General features: G+C 49.0%; 2 protein-coding genes across 8 annotated transcripts in view; one reads left to right on the top strand and one right to left on the bottom strand.

Moving 5' to 3' along the window:
* ACOX2 (acyl-CoA oxidase 2) overlaps positions 1–6,363 on the bottom strand; it is a 31,334-nt gene extending 24,971 nt beyond the window's left edge. The window contains exons 1-5 of one of the 7 annotated variants that reach the window (XM_081524601.1): positions 5,030–6,363; positions 3,999–4,282; positions 3,224–3,386; positions 2,626–2,777; positions 2,133–2,240 (exon numbers count right to left, since the gene is read on the bottom strand). In XM_081524601.1, the coding sequence (XP_081380727.1) occupies positions 2,133–2,240; positions 2,626–2,777; positions 3,224–3,386; positions 3,999–4,107 (532 nt within the window). In that variant the 5' untranslated portion in view covers positions 4,108–4,282; positions 5,030–6,363. Of the gene's footprint in view, positions 1–2,132; positions 2,241–2,625; positions 2,778–2,897; positions 3,387–3,998; positions 4,283–5,029 lie in introns of all 7 variants that reach the window. The other 6 variants (XM_081524604.1, XM_081524600.1, XM_081524603.1 and 3 more) reach the window with 6 other exon arrangements.
* The window catches only part of LOC145519832 (uncharacterized), a 78,611-nt gene extending 70,801 nt beyond the window's left edge, over positions 1–7,810 (top strand). The window contains exon 4 of the mRNA XM_081524725.1: positions 7,564–7,810. Within this exon, the coding sequence (XP_081380851.1) occupies positions 7,564–7,689 (126 nt within the window). The 3' untranslated portion in view covers positions 7,690–7,810. The remainder of the gene's footprint in view (positions 1–7,563) is intronic.
* The last annotated feature ends 11,815 nt before the right edge of the window (positions 7,811–19,625 follow it).

Raw genomic sequence — 19,625 nt, 5'->3', positions numbered from 1 at the left:
GGGAGAAACCCAGCGTGACCCCTCATGTTACAGAGGAGCAGGCCAAACCTCCCCATCGGGACCCTGGATGAGGGCCCAGTCTGTTAGGAGGACCAGTGTGGTGGCGTGGGGGTGGGGGACGCTCTGTGAGGCTGGAGTGGGGCTTTGTTTGATCTGCCTGGGAGGATGTGGGTCGGGGAAGCTGGAGGGCAAAGAGTATTTTCCAGGGAAGCCAAACAGGCCAGAGTGCAAGGCAGAGGGAACAGCATGTTCAGAAGCTTGGAGCCCAGGTCAGCCTGGTGGGTCCCGGGTCGTGGAGTTGTTGGAGCCAGGGAAGCCAAGGGGTGCTCAGTCAGGACACGCCTCGATTTATACGGCCTCCACTCATCCTTGGAAATGACTGGAACCACCCCCAAGAACTTTGGTGTGAGTGTCTTGCTCTAGAATGGACGGGGTTGGAGGGATTTATGGAGAGTTGGTGGCTGGGGGTACAGAGGGTTCCGTCTAAATGTTTGGTTTGTATAGCAACCACCCTGCAATACACAGGCAGAGTCCCCATGGGCTCGGGAAAGGGGGAAGGCTGATGGAGATCTTAAGGGGGACCATTGCCCTCCATCCCTCTGGCTGCTCTTTCTTCTAAAGGCAAAGCTTGACAAAGGCTACGGATTTTAATGAAAATGCCCTGAATGGAGCAATCTGGGAAAGCTTGGCATCTTTTAAAACTTGGTTCTGCTGCAGTCTTCTGACTGAAGTGCATGCTCTTGGTTATTTTCTTTGGAATCAGGGAAACAGGATTTTTACATCACGGCTGCGGGGGGATGTATGTAAGGATCTGTGGTCGGAACACGGGTCCCAAATTGCTGCTCCCACCCCAGCAGGTGGGCACCTTTGAGACCTCAGAGAGTCACTGAGTGCAAAGAGAGGGAACCTACCCCCAAAGCGCCAAACAAATCTGGCAGTGACTTGCAACAGGCATTGTGACAGAAGCAAGCTGCTTTTTTTTTTCCCCTGTCCTCAAAAACCTATTAATGATCCTCGGTGCCATCAACCTAATAATAGTGACTACAGATAACCAGCATTTCCAGTCTTTGCAGGCAGGTGTGCCCAAGTCCCATTTTCCAGAAAAGGAAACAGGCTCAGCGAATAGAGGGCTGTGCCCAAGGGTGTGACCTGAAGGGGGCAGAGCTCGGACTTGAACCCTGCCTGGTTTCCGGGTTCCTTCCTCCCTGCAGTTTTGTCAGTGGTCGCTGCTCTCTTATTTCTCTGGCCTCTCTCTCTCTGCTGTTCTCTCCTCTCAGTCTCTCTGCTCGTCTCACCTCTCTCTCTGCTTTAGTTGGACTGCTCACATGTGTTATATCTTTTTTTTTTTCCAAAGACAATGAAAGTTGCTCAGTCATGTCCGACTCTTTGTGACCCCATAGACTATACAGTCCATGGAATTCTCCAGGCCAGAATACTGGTGTGAGTAGCCTTTCCCTTCTCCAGGGGATCTTCCCAACCCAGGGATTGAACCCAGGTCTCCCGCATTGCAGGTGGATTATATCACCTGAGCTTTGAGGGAAGCCTTTTTCCAAAGAAGTATTCTCAAATCAGAGGAAGAGGGCCCTGGTGGAACCCGGCTCCTTGGGATTTGGCAAACCACCTAGACTCTAGGAGGCCTCAGGTGGAGGCGCAGCTTCCACCCGCTGCCCGCAGGGGTGATGTGGCACCAGTGGCCTGGTGGACACTGGGGTGTTCGAGGCAGGAGAAGGGAGGCACGTTTTTCTCGCTGACTGAGTGTGTACCCTGTGTGCTGGCTGGCGGCAAGCTTAATCATTAACTTGGAAGACAGAAATGGTGAGTGCCTGGGACTAGGCCAAGTGTGCGTAGGGTGGCAGTGTGCATGTGAGAGAGGCCTTGACCTTCATCCCCCAGGTTGGGGTCAGTTTCCTCAGCTATTTTAAAGTGCCTCCGCTGGCCTCTTAGCCACTCAGTGATGACATTTTTCATATCCCAACTGTTGTACCATGTAAGACCCTGGGGCTCTGGGAAGGGACTTGCCCAGCGTCATCAGCCCAGAACAGTGACTCCATCTGAGGTCTGCTGGACATCACTGTCAGTGCTATTCTGCTGTCCAGCTTTGCTGTCCTTGGGGGATGAAGGGGGCTACTCACGGTCCCCAGGCCACCATTTGATGGCCGTCATCGTGGGGCTGTGCACCACAAACTCCTGGGTGGCTGCATCATAGGTGGCTTCAGTCTCCAGGCCCTGAAGATATGTCCCTGGGAATCAAGGCGGGTAGTTAGACGTTGGGCCAGGGTGGGAGTCTGCCGGGCTAGCAGCGTCTGGGTGGGGGTACACTCCCACTCCAGTGTGTTCCCCGGCATGTCTCTCCCTTCACTGGCGGGCTCTGCGGGGGACACGTGGCCAGCCTACGATAGGGGGTGGCGGCTGACATTTCCAGTAGGAAGGACTTGTGCCACCACCAGCTCATACAATGTGTTCGTGTAAATTAGAAAAAAATCACCCCCTCCTTAGGACCTTTACACTGCCACCTGCTGTGACATCTTGGTAAGTGTATCAGCCTGTGACTACTGAGATGGAAATGGGCCCTCCGGAACTGAGCAGGGCACCGCCTGTACGCTGCACGCAGCAGCTCCTGCTCACCGTGCCCCATTTCCGTCTGGGCATATGTCCCCAGGACCTGGAACTTGCTGCAGAGTGGGTCCCACTTTGCAATCTGCTCTTGTGAGCCCAGGCTCCTGATGGCTTTCTGGAAGACGTAGTGTAACGTGAAGCCCAGCTCTCCAGAGACACTTCTGTAGGGGAGAGACACAGTGGTTGAACACCCCAGCGGAGACAAGGGCCCCAGTCCCCTCAGGCTGGCAGGGGGCAGAAGAGAAGGGGCACCTGACCCTGGTTTCCCAGGAAAGCAGTACCTTTGATACAAGAGCTGACTCACTGGAAAAGACCCTGATGCTAGGAAAGTTTGAGAGCAGGAGGAGAAGAGAGCGACAGAGGATGAGATGGTTGGATGGCATCACTGACTCAATGGACGTGAGTTGGAGCAAACTCCAGGAGATGGTGAAGGACAGGGAAGCCTGGCGTGCTGCAGTCCATGGGGTCGCAAAGAGTCAGACGTGACTTAGTGACTCAACAACATCAACAATCAGTATCTTTGCTGGGGAACATAGCTCATGGGCTGGGTTTTCTTGGGGATCCCAGGTGAATTCGTTTCTGGTGGGAGCGCCCTGGGAGTGAGCACCTGGAAGCGTATTGTAATTCACGACTGCCTTCGGACCAGCCCAGGCGCTGTGCTAGCATGAGGATGTGGAATTTCTTCTTAACAGCAGCTTCGTAACGTTCATTCTGGGTCATGAAATAATTATCCTTCAGGCTAAGCTCTGGTTCACTGTGGATGATGCTTTCTGTGAGAGGGACAGAGAACAGAGAGCTTAGTGTCCTGGGTGAGGTTCCTGGTACCTTCACATCTTCGCATCCACTTGCCTCATGAGTGTGGAAAGGAAGTCAGATGCCACTGTCAGTTTACAGATGCAGTCAGTGAGGTCCTGAGATGGGGAAGCGACTTGCCCAAGGCTGCAAACTATGCTGTGGACCTCAGGGAATACTGACATGTTAAAGCTTCCTTCATAGTCCAAAGGGACTAATCTCTAATAGTGGAATTTTGAGAGCAGAATTCTTTATTTGAAGGTTATACCGTGTGCTAAGTCGCTTCAGTCCGCTTCAGAGAGTGTCCGACTCTCTGCGACCCCATGGACTGCAGCCCACCAGGCTCCTCTGTCCATGGGATTCTCCAGGCAAGAATACTGAAGTGGGTTGCCATGCCCTCCTCCAGGGGATCTTCCCAACCCAGGGATCGAACCCGCGTCTCCCACATCTCCCGCACTGGCAGGCAGATTTTTTAGCACCCGGGCCACCTGGGAACCCCATTTGAAGGTGGCACTGCTATGAAGGGACTCTCCTTCCAAGAAATGCATGTGCGCACGAAGCCGGGGCTCCATTCCCCAGCCTGCTCTTACCCACTTTCCTCCGGAGAGCGGTGTTCTGGGCGCCTCCGTCAAGGATGTTGGTGAGTTCCTCCACGTTGAAGGCCTGCGAGTGCCTCTCGCTCTCTATGTCAGGGTGCATGCTCCTGCTCCAGGCGTCCCCCAGTGACCCTCAGTGCACTGGACTGCCCACCGTCGCCCGGGTCTGCCTGGCGTCCGAGAAGAGATACTTCCAGCCCAGCTGCTCTGAGCCTTGGACTGTGCTGAGAACCCGTGTGCAGCAGGAGCTGCTCAGGGCCAAGTGTCAGCTCAGCCTGCTTGGGAGGAAAGCAAGTTCCTTTAAACGCTCGCGGGCCTCTCCTCCCGCACACTCTCCCCTGGGGCCCTGGGTGCTGTGCGGGGTGCTGTCCAGGCCACCCTGCAGTAACTGCTCAGTACACAGTGCTGCAGTCAGCTGCCTTCTAGCCGAGGTTTCGACAGGGTCTGAGGACACAGCTGGTGTTCTGCCATTGCAGCTAGTGTTCTGAGTATTGCCTGCCGGGTGGGGGATTCTCAGAAAACATCAGTGGAGGTCATGCATGGAGAAAATTCACCTTAGGGAGGCGCGGTGTGTGGCCTCCAGCTGCAGTGCTGGGGCTGACCAGAAAGTGGGTGGTGTCCGGCCACAGAGCACGTGCTCTGTTGATGCTACAGCAGCACCCGGGGAGGGGGGAAGGTCTCACTGCGGGGACCTGTGACCCCATTCACCAACTCCCCTAGGCCCCAGGCTCAGCTGGCCCATTCCTGTGAGCCTGGAGGGGTACTGTGGAGCTGAGGGAGGAAGCTTGCCGCTCGTCTGTGACGTGCTGCCCCCACAGCCATGGTGGACCTTGCATCCTTCACAGCACCCCGTCGGCCTCCTGGAGCCCCTGTTCCCCCACAGCAGGACAGCCCCCAGGTTGAGTCTCTCAGCCCCACTTGTTCCGACCATCTGTTCCCTCTGTGCCGCCCTCGCCTCGCACCTGGCCTCAGTGCCTCTCGCCCGGTCTCCCCGCGGCCAGGGTAAGCTCTGACACTGCACTCACCTGCTTGCCTCTCCTGCTGGCAGTCTGGTTCCGGGCGCTCACTGTTTATGGACTGGAGTCTGTGCCCTCTGCCACCTCACCACCTCTCACCCACATGCCCCTTGCCCCGTATCCACGCCTCCCCCCCTCCCCTCCTGCCCTTTGCCCCCTGCACTTTCCCCCAATGTTCCTAGTGAGCCCCAGCCTCCAGGGCCACCCCCTTCACCTCCCTGATGGCTGGGCCCCCTGGGAGAACCGGGCACCCTTTCGGTGCCCCCCCGCACCCTAGCTGCTATTAGAGTCGACAATAAGGAAGGATTCCTTGTTCATTCAAATGTCCCTCTCCCAAATCAAATGTCCCTCTCCCAAAGTGTGAGTGCCTGGGCCACCAGCGCTGCTTTTCTGGGGTCCCCGGAGCCTAGCTCACAGGACACGTGTAAAGCTTTCCCGCAGGTGGCCTCTGTGTTGATTCCCACCCTTCTTCACAACCCTGCAGATACTCTAATGTTATTATCACTGTTGATTAGAGAGGGCAGGCGCCTCGGGAAGAGAGGAGACTTTGTAAGGTCACACGGCCACCTGTGGCAAATGGGGTTCATGCATGGACTGACAGACCGATACCCCTGAGTGGGGGTGGCGGGGAGTGCCGCGGGGTGCAGACAGAGGGCCCAAAACCTTCAAAGAACCCCGTCCTCTGCCGCCTGGATCCCCGCAAGGCCTCGTGGCCTGGCCCCTGTCCCCTCTGCCACTTCCTCCCAGCGCTCTAACTGCCGCTCGCTGTGCTCAGTGCTCAGATACGCCCGGCCTCACCCTCTCGTCCCCCCAGAGGCCAGGGCTGTGTCCTCCACCCAGAACATTCTTTCCCGATGTCCTCACCGCTCCCTGCCTCGCTATGCAAGTCCTTGGTTTGCGCCACCTTGTCAGAGAGGCCTACCTGACCGCCGCCTTTAAAACCCCGCACCCCTCACCCAGCCTCCCCAGCCCCTCACCCTGCTCTGGTTTTCCTCCTCTTCCCTTATCGTAACATACAAGATAATTTGCTCATTTACTGTTCTGTTGTTTTTGTTTATTGCTGTCTCTACCTACTTAAAGTTAGACTTTTAAGTAGAGGGCCGGGATCTCGGTCTCATTTGAGCCGTGGCGCTTATACTTGGCTCCCAGGGAGCATCTAGGGGCAGGCAGCTGGGGAAGGACGGACTCGGAGAGTCCGCAGGGCTGGCGGCAAGCGCACAGTCAGTCCCACTCCCTCCGGTGCCCCTGACTCACCTCTGTCCCATGCCTGCACGGTAGGCCTGGCCTGACCTCCCCAGCCGTGGCCCAGGCCTCTCAGCGCGGCTCAGCCAGTCCCTGTCTCCTCCCCGGGAGGGGCTGGACCACAGGAGACAAGACGCTGTCTGGCAGGCTCCCAGCTCCCAGCTGTCTGCTGCCTGCCTGCCTCCCTCTGCTGGCTGTGCCCGTGCTGTGCCTGGCCCGGGTCTGCCCTGGGAGGATGGCTCAGAGGGTGTGAAGTGGGACAGATAGCTTAGCACCAGGCTGGCACAGCACCTTAGTGAGTGCCAGCCTCCGAGCCTCTGTCTTCCCCTTCCTCTTGCTGCCCATCCGGCAGCCTCCCAGAACCTGGTCCTGGTCAAATGCACACAGTTTCACTCTGTGTAAAAAAAAAAAAAAAGACAAAACACCACAGGTCCCACCCAGAGTCAGAGACCAGGGTTCAAATCCTGGAGGCGTGCCTCTTCGGTGACCACTTCTCTAAGTCCTTTCCATTAACTGTAACTCACAGGATATGAAGGAAAGCTCTTTTTTTAAAAAAATAAATTTAAAAAGTTCTTTATTTTTGGCCGTGCTGGGACTTTGTTGCTTCATGGGCTTTCTCGAGTTGTGGGGAGTGGGGGCCACTCTCCAGCTGTGGTGTCTGGGCTTCTCACTGCGGAGGCATCACTTGTTCCAGAGCACAGGCTCTAGGGCGCTTAGGCTTCAGTAGTTGTGGCTCGGGGCCTCTAGAGCACAACAGTTGTGGCACACAGGCTTAGTTGCTCTGCAACACGTGCCATATTGGGCTTCCCAGGTGGCACTAAGGGTAAGGTACCTGCCTGCCAATGCAGAAGTTGTAAGGACATGGGTTTGATCCCTGGGTCGGGAAGATCCCCTGGAGAAGGGCATGGCAATCCACTCCAGTATTCTTGCCTGGAGAATCACAGAGAACGAGGAGCCTGGCGGGCTACAGTTCACGGGGTCACAAAGAGTCAAACACGACTGAAGCAACTTAGCATGCATGCACACACGCACATGTGAAGGTTCAACTTGTACAGGATGCGCTGATTCAGTTATTTGTCAGTGTTTATTTTTTAAAATCCACGGTGATCTGAGTGCTGGGCAGAGCAGGATGCCCAAACCACAGAAAACAAAACTATACTAGGGCCCTGCCCTTGGGAAGCTTCCAGGCTGGAGTCGGGGAGCTGCTACCGGGACAGAAGATCCCGTTAGGAACGGGCAGGCACGCCGAGCTGGGTACTCAGAGCCGCTCCTAATGAACTTATAACTTTTTTGAACTTAAGGTCTCCTTGCCCTCTCTTGCTGCTGCTGCTGCTCCCAGGGCGTTCCTGCTTTGCCCGTCTGCTTGCTGTCTTGTCGGCTCACCACAGTGTCATACTCTTTTGGAAAGTCACCGCAGTCTGGATTAGAAGCTCCCGGACTCACTTTCTTAGCTCCAAGCTTTGGCGCCTCACGGTATAAAAAAAGTTACAGAGTCGGTCTCTGCCCTCGGTTCCTGGCAAAGAGCTCCTAAAAACCCTTGTCATCTCCTGAGTGATAGGACTGTCTTTTGTATCCTGGCTGGGGGCCTACACACAGCTTTGGGTTAGGCAGGGGGGTTGCTGCCAGACAGACCAAGCCTTAATAATGCTAGGGCTGGAGCTAGCAGTCCTTCCTGCCTCCCTCACCTCTAACATCCTGGCTGGGAGAGATGCTGGAGACTGAGCAAGTCACCAGTGGTCCATGATATAATCATTTATACCTGCATTAAGAAGCCTTGGTAAAAATCCCTAAAACAGTGGGTTTTAGGGCGCTTCTGGTGAGCTGGTGAACACATGGAGGTGCTGGGAGGGTGGCCTCCCAGCCATATCTTGTCCTACCCTCTGCCTCACGCACACCCCGACCCCCACCACAGTGCCTTTTCCTGAACTGGGTCCCTTATAATAAACCCGCAAATGCAATTCAAATGGTTTCCTGAATTCTGTGAGTCATCCATTCTGGCAGGTTATTGAACCCCTGGGAGGGGGTCATGGGAACCCCTGAATTTATAGCTGGTAGGTCAGGAGTCCTGGTGCCCCCCTGGCATTTGCAGTTGTTGTCGGAAGCAGGGGCAGTCTCATGGGACTGAGCTCTATACCTGTAGGGTCTGCACTAACTCCCAGAGGTGATTGGAATTGAATTGTTTGGACATCCAGTGTTGAGGAATCAGAGAATTGGTTGTTGCTGGTGTGGGAAACCTCATGTTTGGTGTCACAAGTGGTGGTGGAAACAGACACCACACCCTTGGTATGAGTGGTGGCTGTTTTTTCTTTAATTACTGGTTTTTGTCTGAAGTATCATTGAAAGCAAGGATTGTGTCTGCTCTGCTCTTGGTCCTGAACGCAGTCCCAGCCCCAACCCAGGGTCTGCCCTGGGCTAGGTGCTCAGCAAGTAGTTCACTTCAGTAGCTCAGTCATGTCTGACTCTCTGTGACCCCGTGGACTGTAGCGCGCCAGGCTTCCCTGTCATCACCAACTCCTGGAGCTTGCTCAGACTCATGTCCATCGAGTCCGTGATGCCATCCAACCATCTCATCCTCTGTCGTCCCCTTCTCCTGCCTTCAATCTTTCCTGGCATCAAGGTCTTTTCCAGTGAGTCAGTTTTTCACATCAGGTGGCCAAAATATTGGAGCTTCAGCATTAGTCCTTCCAATGAATATTCAGGACTGATCTCCTTTAGAATTGATTGGTTGGATCTCGTTGCAGTACAAGGGACTCTCAAGAGTCTTCTCCAACACCACCGTTCAAAAGCATCAATTCTTTGGCGCTCAGCTTTCTTTATAGTCCAATTCTCACATCCATACATGACTACTGGAAAAACCATAGCTTTGATTAGACGGACCTTTGTTGGCAAAGTAATGTCTCTGCTTTTTAATAGGCTGTCTTGGTTGGTCATAGCTTTTTTCCCCAAGGAGCAAGTGTCTTTTAATTTCATGGCTGCAGTCACTATCTGCAGTGATTTTGGAGCCCCACAAAATTAAGTCTCTCACTGTTTCCATTGGTTCCCCATTTATTTACCATGAAGTGATGGGACCAAATGCCATGATCTTAGTTTTCTGAATGTTGAGATTTTAGCCTACTTTTTCACTCTTCTCTTTCACTTTCATCAAGAGGCTCTTTAGTTCCTCTTCACTTCTGCCATTAGGATGGTGTCCTCTGCATATCTGAGGTTATTGATATTTCTCCCGGCAATCTTGATTCCAGCTTGTGCTTCATCCAGCCCTCCATTTCGCATGATACACTCTGCATATAAGTTAAATAAGCAGAGCGACAATATACAGCTTTGACGTACTCCTTTCCCAACTTGAAACCACTCTGCTATTCCATGTCCGGTTCTAACTGTTGCTTCTTGACCTGCATACAGATTTCTCAGGAGGCAGGTCAGGTGGTCTGGTATTCCCATCTCTTAAAGAATTTTCCACAGTCTGTTGTGATCCACACAGTCAAAGGCTTTGGCCAAGTCAATAAAGCAGAAGTAGATGTTTTTCTAGAACTCTCTTGCTTTTTTGATGATCCAAAGAATTTGGCAATTTGATCTCTGGTTCCTTTGCCTTTTCTAAAACCAGCTTGAGCATCTGGAAGTTCATGGTTTATGTGCTGTTGAAGCCTGGCTTGGAGAATTTTGAGCATTACTTTACTAGCGTGTGAGATGAGTGCAATTGTGCGGTAGTTTGAACATTCCTTGACATTAGTAAGTACTTGGTGGATGAGTAAATAAACAAAAGTTGGCTGTATCCACCAGGATTCTGTACCCCAAGGGCACGGCCGTGCTTGAAAGGACTCTGGAGTTTGGACGTTCTTTTTTTTTATTTGGTAAAGTTTATTGACTCTTCTCTGCTTGATTTTTTTCTGCCTTGATGTAATGTTTTAATTGAACTATAGTTAATTTTCATTGTTGTGTTTCAGGTTATAACAAAGTGATTCTATTTTATATATATGTATATCTTTCTATGTATAGATAGATATAGATATTCTTTTTCAGGTTCTTTTCCATTGTTGGTTACTAAAAGATACTGAATACAGTCCCTTGTGCTATACAGCAAGCCCTTATTGGTTATATATTTCATTCATAATAATGTGTTGATGTTAATCCCATACTCCTAATTTATCTCTCTCCCTCTTTCCTTTTTGGTAACTCTAAGTTTGTTTTCTATGTCTGTGAGTCTGTTTTCCAAGTAAGTTCATTTGTAACATTTTTTTTGTCTCCCCACATAAGTGATGTCATACGATATTTGTCTGATTTACTTTACTTAGTATGATAATCTCTAGGTCCATCCATGTTGCTGCAAATGACATGATTTCATTCTTTTTCATGGTTGAGTAATATTCTATTGTATATATATATCCATCCTCTTTATCCATTCATTTGGTAAATGCCATTTAGGTTGCTTATGTGTCTTGGTTATTGTAAATAGTGCTGCTATAGATGTTGGGGTACAATATCTATAAAAACTATAAAAATTATAGTTTTCTCTAGATACATGCCCCAAAGTGGGATTGCTGAGTCATATGGTAATTCTGTTTTTAGTGTTTTAAGGAACCACCATACTATTCTGCATACTGGCTGCACCAGTTTACGTTCCCACCAACAGTGTAGAAAGATCCCTTTTTCTCTACACCCTCCCCATGGACTCTATACAGTCGACTCCATAAACTATACAGTCCATGGAATTCTCCAGGGCAGAATACTGGAGTGGGTTACCAGTTCTTTCTCCAGGGAGTCTTCCCAAACCTAGGTCTCCCACACTATAGGCGAATTCTTTACCAGTTGAGCCACCAGGGAAGCCCAGACCCTCTCCAGCATTTATTATTTTAGAATTTTTGATGATGGCCATTCTGACCAGTGTGAGATGGTACCTCATTGTAGTTTTGATTTGCATTTCTCTAAGCATGTTAGCCATCTGTATGTCGTCTTTCAAAAAAACATCTATTTAGGTCTTCTGCCCACTTTTTGATTGGGTTGTTTCTTTTTTGGATACTAAGCTGCGTGAGCTGTTTGTACATTTTGGAAATTAAGCCCTTGTCAGTCACATTGTTTGCAAATATGTTCACCCATTCCATAGATTGTTTTTTAATTTTGTTTATATCAATTTAATTGGATCCCATTTGTTTGTGGAACTTTAAGACAAACGACTTCCTTTTGGCTGCACTGGCTCTTCCTTGCTGCGCGTGGACTTCCTCTAGTTGAGGCTGCTTCCTCTAGCAGGGGCTAGAGGCTATCTCCCCAAACCAGGGATAGAAACTGTGTCCCCTGCATTGGCAGGCGGATTCTTATCCACTGCGCCATCGGGGCATGTTTTTAAAAGGCAAGGGTTGCTGTTGTTGGACATGCTCTCCAACGGTGTTGCAGGAATAAGACAGACAATTGAAAACGGCTCGGCAAGGCCGTCTTGACTTCTATAGAAGGGTGCGCTCCAGACAGAAGTTTGGGAAGCAAGCACACTGAGTGGGGGGCCCCCTAGATTTTTATCCCTGAGACGCAGGTTCCCTTCTCTGGCTCCTCATAGATTGAGGACCACAGAATTACAGTCTCTCCCGGACGTTGCCTAATTGTGTTTTTGTTTTTAACAATTGGTCTCCATGAGGGCTTGTGAATTCCTGATTGGATTTATGTTAACTATTTTCCTCACCCTTTTAGTTCTTTGTGTATGTTCAGGATAAAGCCTGAGAAATTAGCCTGCCAAAATGTTCTTATGAAGAAGGAGAATCAGGAAGTGAAAAGAACAAAGGATTGGAAACTAGCCACCATTTTAGGCATCTTATTCACAGCCGGCTATATACCTTTCTGTTCAACTCTTCTAAGAATGAATCGCTTCTTCATTTATGACCTCTGCTTTGATAGAAAAGACCATACCTTGCTTACAGTGTGTACGTGTGTGCGCGCGTGCACGTGTCCACCCTGTTTATCCTTAACCACATGCCCCGACCAGAGACCCGGTCCTCTAATCTCAAAGCCGATGCCTCTGGGACTAAAAAGGCTGTGTGCCGAGCTCTGTTTCCAAAGTGATCCTGGCCTTTCTGCTGCCTCTCCTGAAGGCTCCTGTCCCCTTCAGGAACTCAAGTCGTTAATATCCCAGGGCCTGAGAAGGTTCCCCTCCCTGTTTCTTCAGTTAAAGAATTGCTGTGTCATGTGAGCAACCATGGTTCTGCTCTGAAGTCTGGCTTGTATTGTTTATGCCTAGTGTTAGTGTTTGCACACTCCTGTCCTTTGTTCCCTGCACAGATGTTTGTGGAGCACCTGCAGTGCGTTGGGCACTGCTTTGAGTGGGACCCAGAGGGGAACCGGGCTGCAGGGAATGCTGTGGGATGTTTATAGGTTCCCTCACTTCCATTGCACAGCACCCCTGCAAAGTAGGATGCAGCTCCCCATTTTGCAGGGGAGGAAACAAGCTCGGAGAGGTATGGGCACTTGCCCAGGTTTGCACAGCAAGTAGATTACAGAGCTGGATTTTGAACCAGATCTTTTGATGGTAAAGACTTTGTCTTAACCCATGTGTGCACAGTTGGAAGAAAAGTCAGGAGACCCAGGGCTCCTGTCACGGCAGGGCTTCTAAGATATGGGGACTCTGAGAGGTGCCCTCCCCTTGTGGGTCTCTGCTTTCCCATCTGTGATGTGCAGTGTTTGCTCAGGAAGGGGCCTCACTGCTCTCCACATGCCCCCGAGGTAGTGCCTAGCTGGTGTCCTAAATGGGGCAGGATCCAAACTCTGAGGCATCACCTACCAGCTCCTGCTGGGACTGGGGGCCCTGGACCCCTGGGTCTCCTGTTGCCGTTGGCAATGGCTGTACACAAGGTGGCGACTTCAGGGAAGGTGGCCTTGACCCTACTGTTTGGAGGGCAATGTTCTGGGTTCCAACCTGGTCTCTACCAGGGATTTATACTATTACTGACTATGGGAAATTAATATCTAATTTCTCTCTGCCATTGTTCCCACATGTTGGTTGTTTTAAGATTAAGCTCTTGTTTTTTTTTTTTTTAATGTATATATTTTATTATGTAAGTTTCATGTATATGGCATTATAATTTTACATCTGTGTACACAGCAAAAATGACCACCCCCAAGTCTAGTTACCATTAGTCACCATACAATTTAACCGCTTTACCCCTTGGTTCACCCCCACAGCCCCCTGTTCTTTTGGTAACTACTTATCTGTTCTCTGAATCTGTAGGTTTGTTTTGTTTTTGTTTTAGATTCCACATGAGGGTAAAATCATATGGTATTTTGTCTTTTTTCCTTCTGACTTATTTCCCTTAATGTAATACCCTCAGTGTCTATCCATGTTGTCACAAATGGCAGGACTTCCCTTTTTGTGACTGAGTAGTATTTTACTGTGTATAGCTACATGACATATGCCTTATTCGTTCGTCCAGTGATGGACATCTAGCTATTGTAAATAATGCTGCAGCGAACATAGTGGTGCATATGTCTCTTCAAGTTAGTGGTTTTGTGTTCCTCAGGTAGATATCCAGAAGTGTAATAGCTAGATCATATGATAGTTCTATCCTTAATTTTTTGAGGAACCTCCATGCTGTTTCCCACAGTGGCTGCACCAATTTACAATCCGACCAACAGTGTGCGAAGGTTCCCTTTTTCCCACATCCTCTCTGTTGCTTGTTATTTTTTGGTCTTTTTGGTAATAGTCATTCTAACAGATGTGAGGTGAAATCTCATTGTGGTTTTTATTTGCATTTCCCTGTAATAATCCCACTCCTGATAAGCCAGTTTCGGGCTTCCCTGATGGCTTAGATGGTAAAGAATCTGCCTGTAATGCCAGAGACCTGGGTTTGATCCCTGGGTTGGGAAGATTCCCCTGGAGAAGGAAATGGCATCCCATCCCAGTAGTCTTGCCTTGGAAATCGCACGGAGAGAGGAGCCAGGGGGGTTGCAGTCCATGGCGTTGCAAAGAGTCGATCGTGCCTGAGTGACTATCACTTTCGCTTTCCCTAATAATTAGTGAATGGTGACCATCTTTTCATGTGCCTGTTGGCTATCTGTGCATCTTCTGTGAAAAGGTGTCTATTCAAGTCCTTTGCCCAGGTTATTTTGTTGTTGTTGAGCTTTATGTGTTTTTTAATTACTATTTTGAATACAAGTCTGATGAATATGATTTGCAGATATCCTCTCCCATTCAGTTAGGTGGCCTTTTCAATTTGTTGACAGTTTCCTTCGCTGTGCAGAAGCTTTTTAGTTTGATGTAGTCCTGTTTGTTTATTTTGCTCTTGTTTCCCTTGCCTTTGGAGTCAATTCTGCAAAAACCATCACTAAGACCATTGTTAAAAAGCTTACCACCTATGTGTTCTTGTAGAATTTTTATGGTCTCAGGTCTCACATTCAATTCTTTAATCCACTGTCTTTACCTCACTGTGTGTTCTAGGCTCCTTTGTTGTAAATGAATTATCCATACATGTGTGGATATTTTTCTGGGCTCTCAGTTCTGTTCCATTAATCTGTGTGTATGTTTTTGCACCAGAACTGTGCTGTTTTGATTACTATAGCTCCATTGGTATTTTGATAGAGATTGCATTGAATCTGTAGATTGCTTTGGGTAGTATGGACATTTAAACAGTGTTAATTATTCAAGTTCTGGAGCATGGAATATTTTTTTCATTTCTGTTGTCTTCAATGTCTCATCAGTATTTTAGTTTCCAATGTACAGGTCTTTTACCTCCTTGGTTAAATTTATTCCTAGATGTTTTATTCTTTTTGATGAAATTGTAAATGGGGTTATTCTCTTAATTTCTCTTTCTGATAGTTTGTTGCTTTATAAATGATTTATCCACTACCTTTAGTATATGTTTACCTTTTCCAATGAGAATTTTACTTTCATATGTTTTCTTATTAATCAGTATCTTTTCTTTTCAGCCTAAAGAAGTTATTTTAAGATTTCTTGTGAGGCTGGTTTAGTGGTCATGAACTCCTTTAGCTTTTGCTTATCTGGAGAATTTATACTCTCTCCTTCAATTCTGAATGATAACCTTACCAGGCAGAGAATTCTTGGTTGGAATTTTTTTTTTTTCCCTCTTTCAGCCCTTGAAATAAGCCATGCCAGTCCATTCTGGCTTGTAAGTTTTCTGCTGGAAAATCTGCTAAAGCCTTAAGGAGTTTCCCTTGTACATAATAAGTTGTTTATCTCTTGCTGCTTTTGTTCTTCCTTTCTCTCTAACTGTCACCGTCTTAATTGTATGGTGTGGGTTCTCGTGGGGTTTCTCTTCTTTGGAAATCTCTGAGCTTCCCGGACCTGGATGTCTGTTTCCTTCCTCAGGTTAGGGAAGTTGTCAACCATTATTTCTTCAAATATTTTTTCTGGCCCTTTCTCTTCTTCTTCTGGGACCTCTTTAATGGAAATATTACTCTACTTGGTGTTTTCCTAGGAGTCCTTTAAGGCCTCTCCACTTTTTAAAATTTACTTTTCATTTTGCTGCTCTTTCTAGATGATTTCCTTTGCGTTGTCTTCTAGCTCACTGATCCATTTTTCTACTTCATCCAGTTTGCTGCCGAACCCCTCCAGTGTATTTTTCAGTTCATTTGTAACTTCTCTTTGGTACTTTGTTATATTTTATCTTTGTTGAACTTCTTACTGTGTTCCTCCTATCTCCTCCTGAGATTGGTGAGCACCTTAATGTTTATCAGGTAGATTGTTTACCTCCATCTTATTAAGGTCTTTTTTGAGAGATTTATCTTGTTCTTTGGTTTGGAACACGTTCCTCTGTCTCCTCATTTTATCTATCTGTGTTTGTCTCTGCATTTTTCACAACAGCTCCTTCTCCAAGTCTTGAAGGAGCTCTCTTGTGTAGGAGATGATTCATGGGACTCGGATGCACAGTGGACACTCGGGGGGTGTCCCTTATGGGCTCCACATGCCTGCTGGCTGTGCCAGGACTGCAGCGGCGGGGTGGGGTGTGCAGGGCAGGTCAGTGTACATGTGCGTGCGCTGGGCTGGGGGGGCTCACCAGGCCCCACTGTCACGCAGCTGCTGCTGGGGCGGGGCGGGGTGGGGGCGGAAATGGGGGCGGGCAGAATGCAGGTTCCTCTGCTGTTGGGTGAATTCTGTGTTTAAGTGGTTTCTTTATCGACTTTGCTGCTGCCTCTGCTTTGTGTGTTTTGGATGGGATCCTTTCAATTTGTTGCACCAAACTATTGACTTCTCTGGTTTAAAAAAATTTTTTTTATTACAAAAAATTACAACCCTGTGTACAAGTGGAGAGAGCAGTATAATGATCCCACGTGTACCTAATGGCCAGCTTCGACGGTTATCACGTCTCCCTGTTCTTTGTTTTAACTGTTTGTTTCAAAATGACTTTAGACTTTCAAAAGGTTGCAAAAATCTAGTAGAGGTTCTATATGCCTTTCACCCAGCTTCCTCTAGTGTTAACATTTCACATAACTGTAGTGTAATTATGGAAAACAAGAAAACATCACAAGGAGCTACTGTTGACTAATCCTCAGAACTTAGTTGAGTGGAACTATGTGTAACTTTGTTCTGTATCTTCCACGTCTCCTGTAAATGTGTTATCATACTTTCATAATTAAAAAACAAGCAAACAAACTGCAAAAACAACAACAAAGGAACTTACTTGAGGGTGTTGGAAGGTCCCCAAGTTCACCTGCTGGTTCAGTGATTTGCTTGAAGGACTCAGAACTCAGGATAACTATTTTATTCATGATCATGGTTTTTTTTACTGCAAAAGGAGATAGATTAAAATCAGCCAAGGAAAGGGCACGTAGGGCAGAGTCCAGGAGAGACCAGGCATGGCCTCCCAGCAGTCCCCTCCCAGCCGAGTTGTGTGGACAGCATTTACTCTCCCTGTGTGGCAGCACGCGCGTAGAATCTATGCCCAGGCAAGCTCAGCGCAGTCTTGGTGTCAAGGCTTACAGTGCACGCGTCCCAGAGCCGTGGGGGATTGGTGGTGCTCATCTCAGTTCCCCAGTCTCCAGCCCTTCCAGAAACCGTGATCCAGCATAACCCACGGCCACACATAAATCACACTGTTAGTGGAGACTGCCTGGCGCGGCCCAGGGCCCCAGGTGAACGGAGGTTCTCTTTTCAGACAGGATGTCTGAGAGCTCAGTGGTGATCTCCCAGGAGTTGTCAGGGTCAGTGCTTTCTCTGGAATGTGCGGGATTTGAAATCCTGCCGACTTCATTCTTACTGCACACTATAAATTTTGCCAGGTTTCCCACTCATACTTTTTTCCTGGTTCCAGATCCATCCCAGGATCCCACCCTGCATTTGTTTGTCCTGTCTCCTCCAGTTGGTACAGTTCCTCAGTCTGTCTTTATGACCTTGAGACTTTGGAGAGTACTGGTGAGGTGTTTCTTTTAGAATGTCCCTTATTTACATTGAGGTGTGAGAAGGTGTGGATGATGCCTCCCCCAAAAGAGGGGACTGGGAGAAGGGTGGAGGGTCTTGGGGTGGTGGCCAACCATGAGGGAGGGGTGGATGCCAGACACGCTAAGGGACTAAGAGGAATGAACCAGTGGAAATAGAACTTGCAAGGGTCTGGTCAGTGACAGGGGTGACGGAGTGCAGCTGTTGAGGACAGGGAAGATGGTAATTAACTTTCCTTGAGCGCTGGCCACGTGCCTACACTAAATGAACATTTTGTTAGTTAATTCATTCCTGTTAACAACCTCTGAGACTGGCACTACTGGAACCCTCATTTAACTGATGAGAAACTCAGAGATGGTAAGTAAGGTGTCCAGGGTCACCACCCATGTGACGAATGGCGGAACCAGGTTCCCTGTGCCAGCCGCAAGTCCATGGTCTGTCTGACTCTGCGGCCTGGACTCTTCAACAGCCATGCTGTGCCCCCTGTCACGGTATCCTAAGAAGAGGTGACAGAAATGGGGGGGGGAGAAGGAACTTCCACCCCTTGAAATGTGCCAGGCCCTGGGCACAGTACCCTGTGTCTATTCTTTTGTGTTCTAAGAGCTGCCAGACATATGCAGTTCAGTTCAGTCGCTCAGTCGTGTCCGACTCTTTGCGACCCCATGAACTGCAGCACGCCGGGCCTCCCTGTCCATCACCAACTCCCGGAGTCTACCCAAACCCATGTCCATCGAGTCGGTGATGCCATCCAGCCATCTCATCCTCTGTCGTCCCCTTCTCCTCCTGACCCCAATCCTTCCCAGCATCAGGGTCTTTTCCAATGAGTCAACCCTTCGCATGAGGTGGCCAAAGTATTTGGAGTTTCAGCTTCAACATCAGTCCTTCCAGTGAACACCCAGGACTGATCTCCTTTAGGATAGACTGGTTGGATCTCCTTGCAGTCCAAGGGACTCTCAAGAGTCTTCTCCAACACCACAGTTCAAAAGCATCAATTCTTCAGCGCTCAGCTTTCTTCACCGTCCAACTCGCACATCCATACATGACCACTGGAAAAACCATAGCCTTGACTAGGTGGACCTTTGTTGCAAAGTAATGTCTCTGCTTTTCAATATGCTATCTAGGTTGGTCATAACCTTCCTTCCAAGGAGTCTTTTAATTTCATGGCTGCAGTCACCATCTGCAGTGATTTTGGAGCCTAAAAAAATAAAGTCTGACACTGTTTCCCCATCTATTTCCCGTGAAGTGATGGGACCAGATGCCACGATCTTAGTTTTCTGAATGTTGAGCTTTAAGCCAACTTTTTCACTCTCCTCTTTCACTTTCATCAAGAGGCTCTTTAGTTCTTCTTCACTTTCTGCCATAAGGGTGGTGTCATCTGCATATCTGAGGTTATTGATATTTCTCCCGGCAATCTTATAGTAGGTGCTTAATGCATGTTTTCCTCTTTCCTGCTCCTTTCCTGAGCTTCCTGGGCCAAGAGCAGGCATGTGGACTCCTGTGCCCCGTTTTGACGATCTGATCTCAAAGCTGTGAATGGGATGGGGGCTGGGATTCTTGTCCCCGGCCTGCTCTTCCTTCTCAGATTGGTTTGGGCTGGGCCACGTGCTGGGAGAGAAGGAAGGAAGAAGGCCATTTGGCCTCAGTAGGCTTGCAGAATGTTTCTGGCAACGGGTGGGAAGGCTGGAATGTGGGTGCTTTGCAGAACGTTGTCCTGTAGCCTCTGTTAATGCCAGAAAGATGTGCAGGCAGCGAGGGCTGGGGAGAGGGGGGTAGAGAATTCACATCTCGCTCCCGCCACCTGCTGGCGGTGTGCTTTTGTGCGGTAGCTTTGTCTCTAAACCTTGGATTCTCCATCTGTAAAATGGAGGTAAGGACAGTCCTGGGGGATTAAACTAGGAGATTGACACAGAGTATTTAGCGCAGTCCCTGGCACAGACACTCAGTGTTCAGTGCGTACAGGTATCATTGCCTGTGTCACAGCTGTGGAAAATACGGTTC

This window comes from Giraffa tippelskirchi, chromosome 9 (assembly GCF_054371585.1).
Source record: "Giraffa tippelskirchi isolate mGirTip1 chromosome 9, T2T-mGirTip1v1.2.pri, whole genome shotgun sequence".
NCBI classification, from domain to species: Eukaryota; Metazoa; Chordata; class Mammalia; order Artiodactyla; family Giraffidae; genus Giraffa; species Giraffa tippelskirchi.
This window is presented reverse-complemented; position numbering and strand designations above follow the sequence as displayed.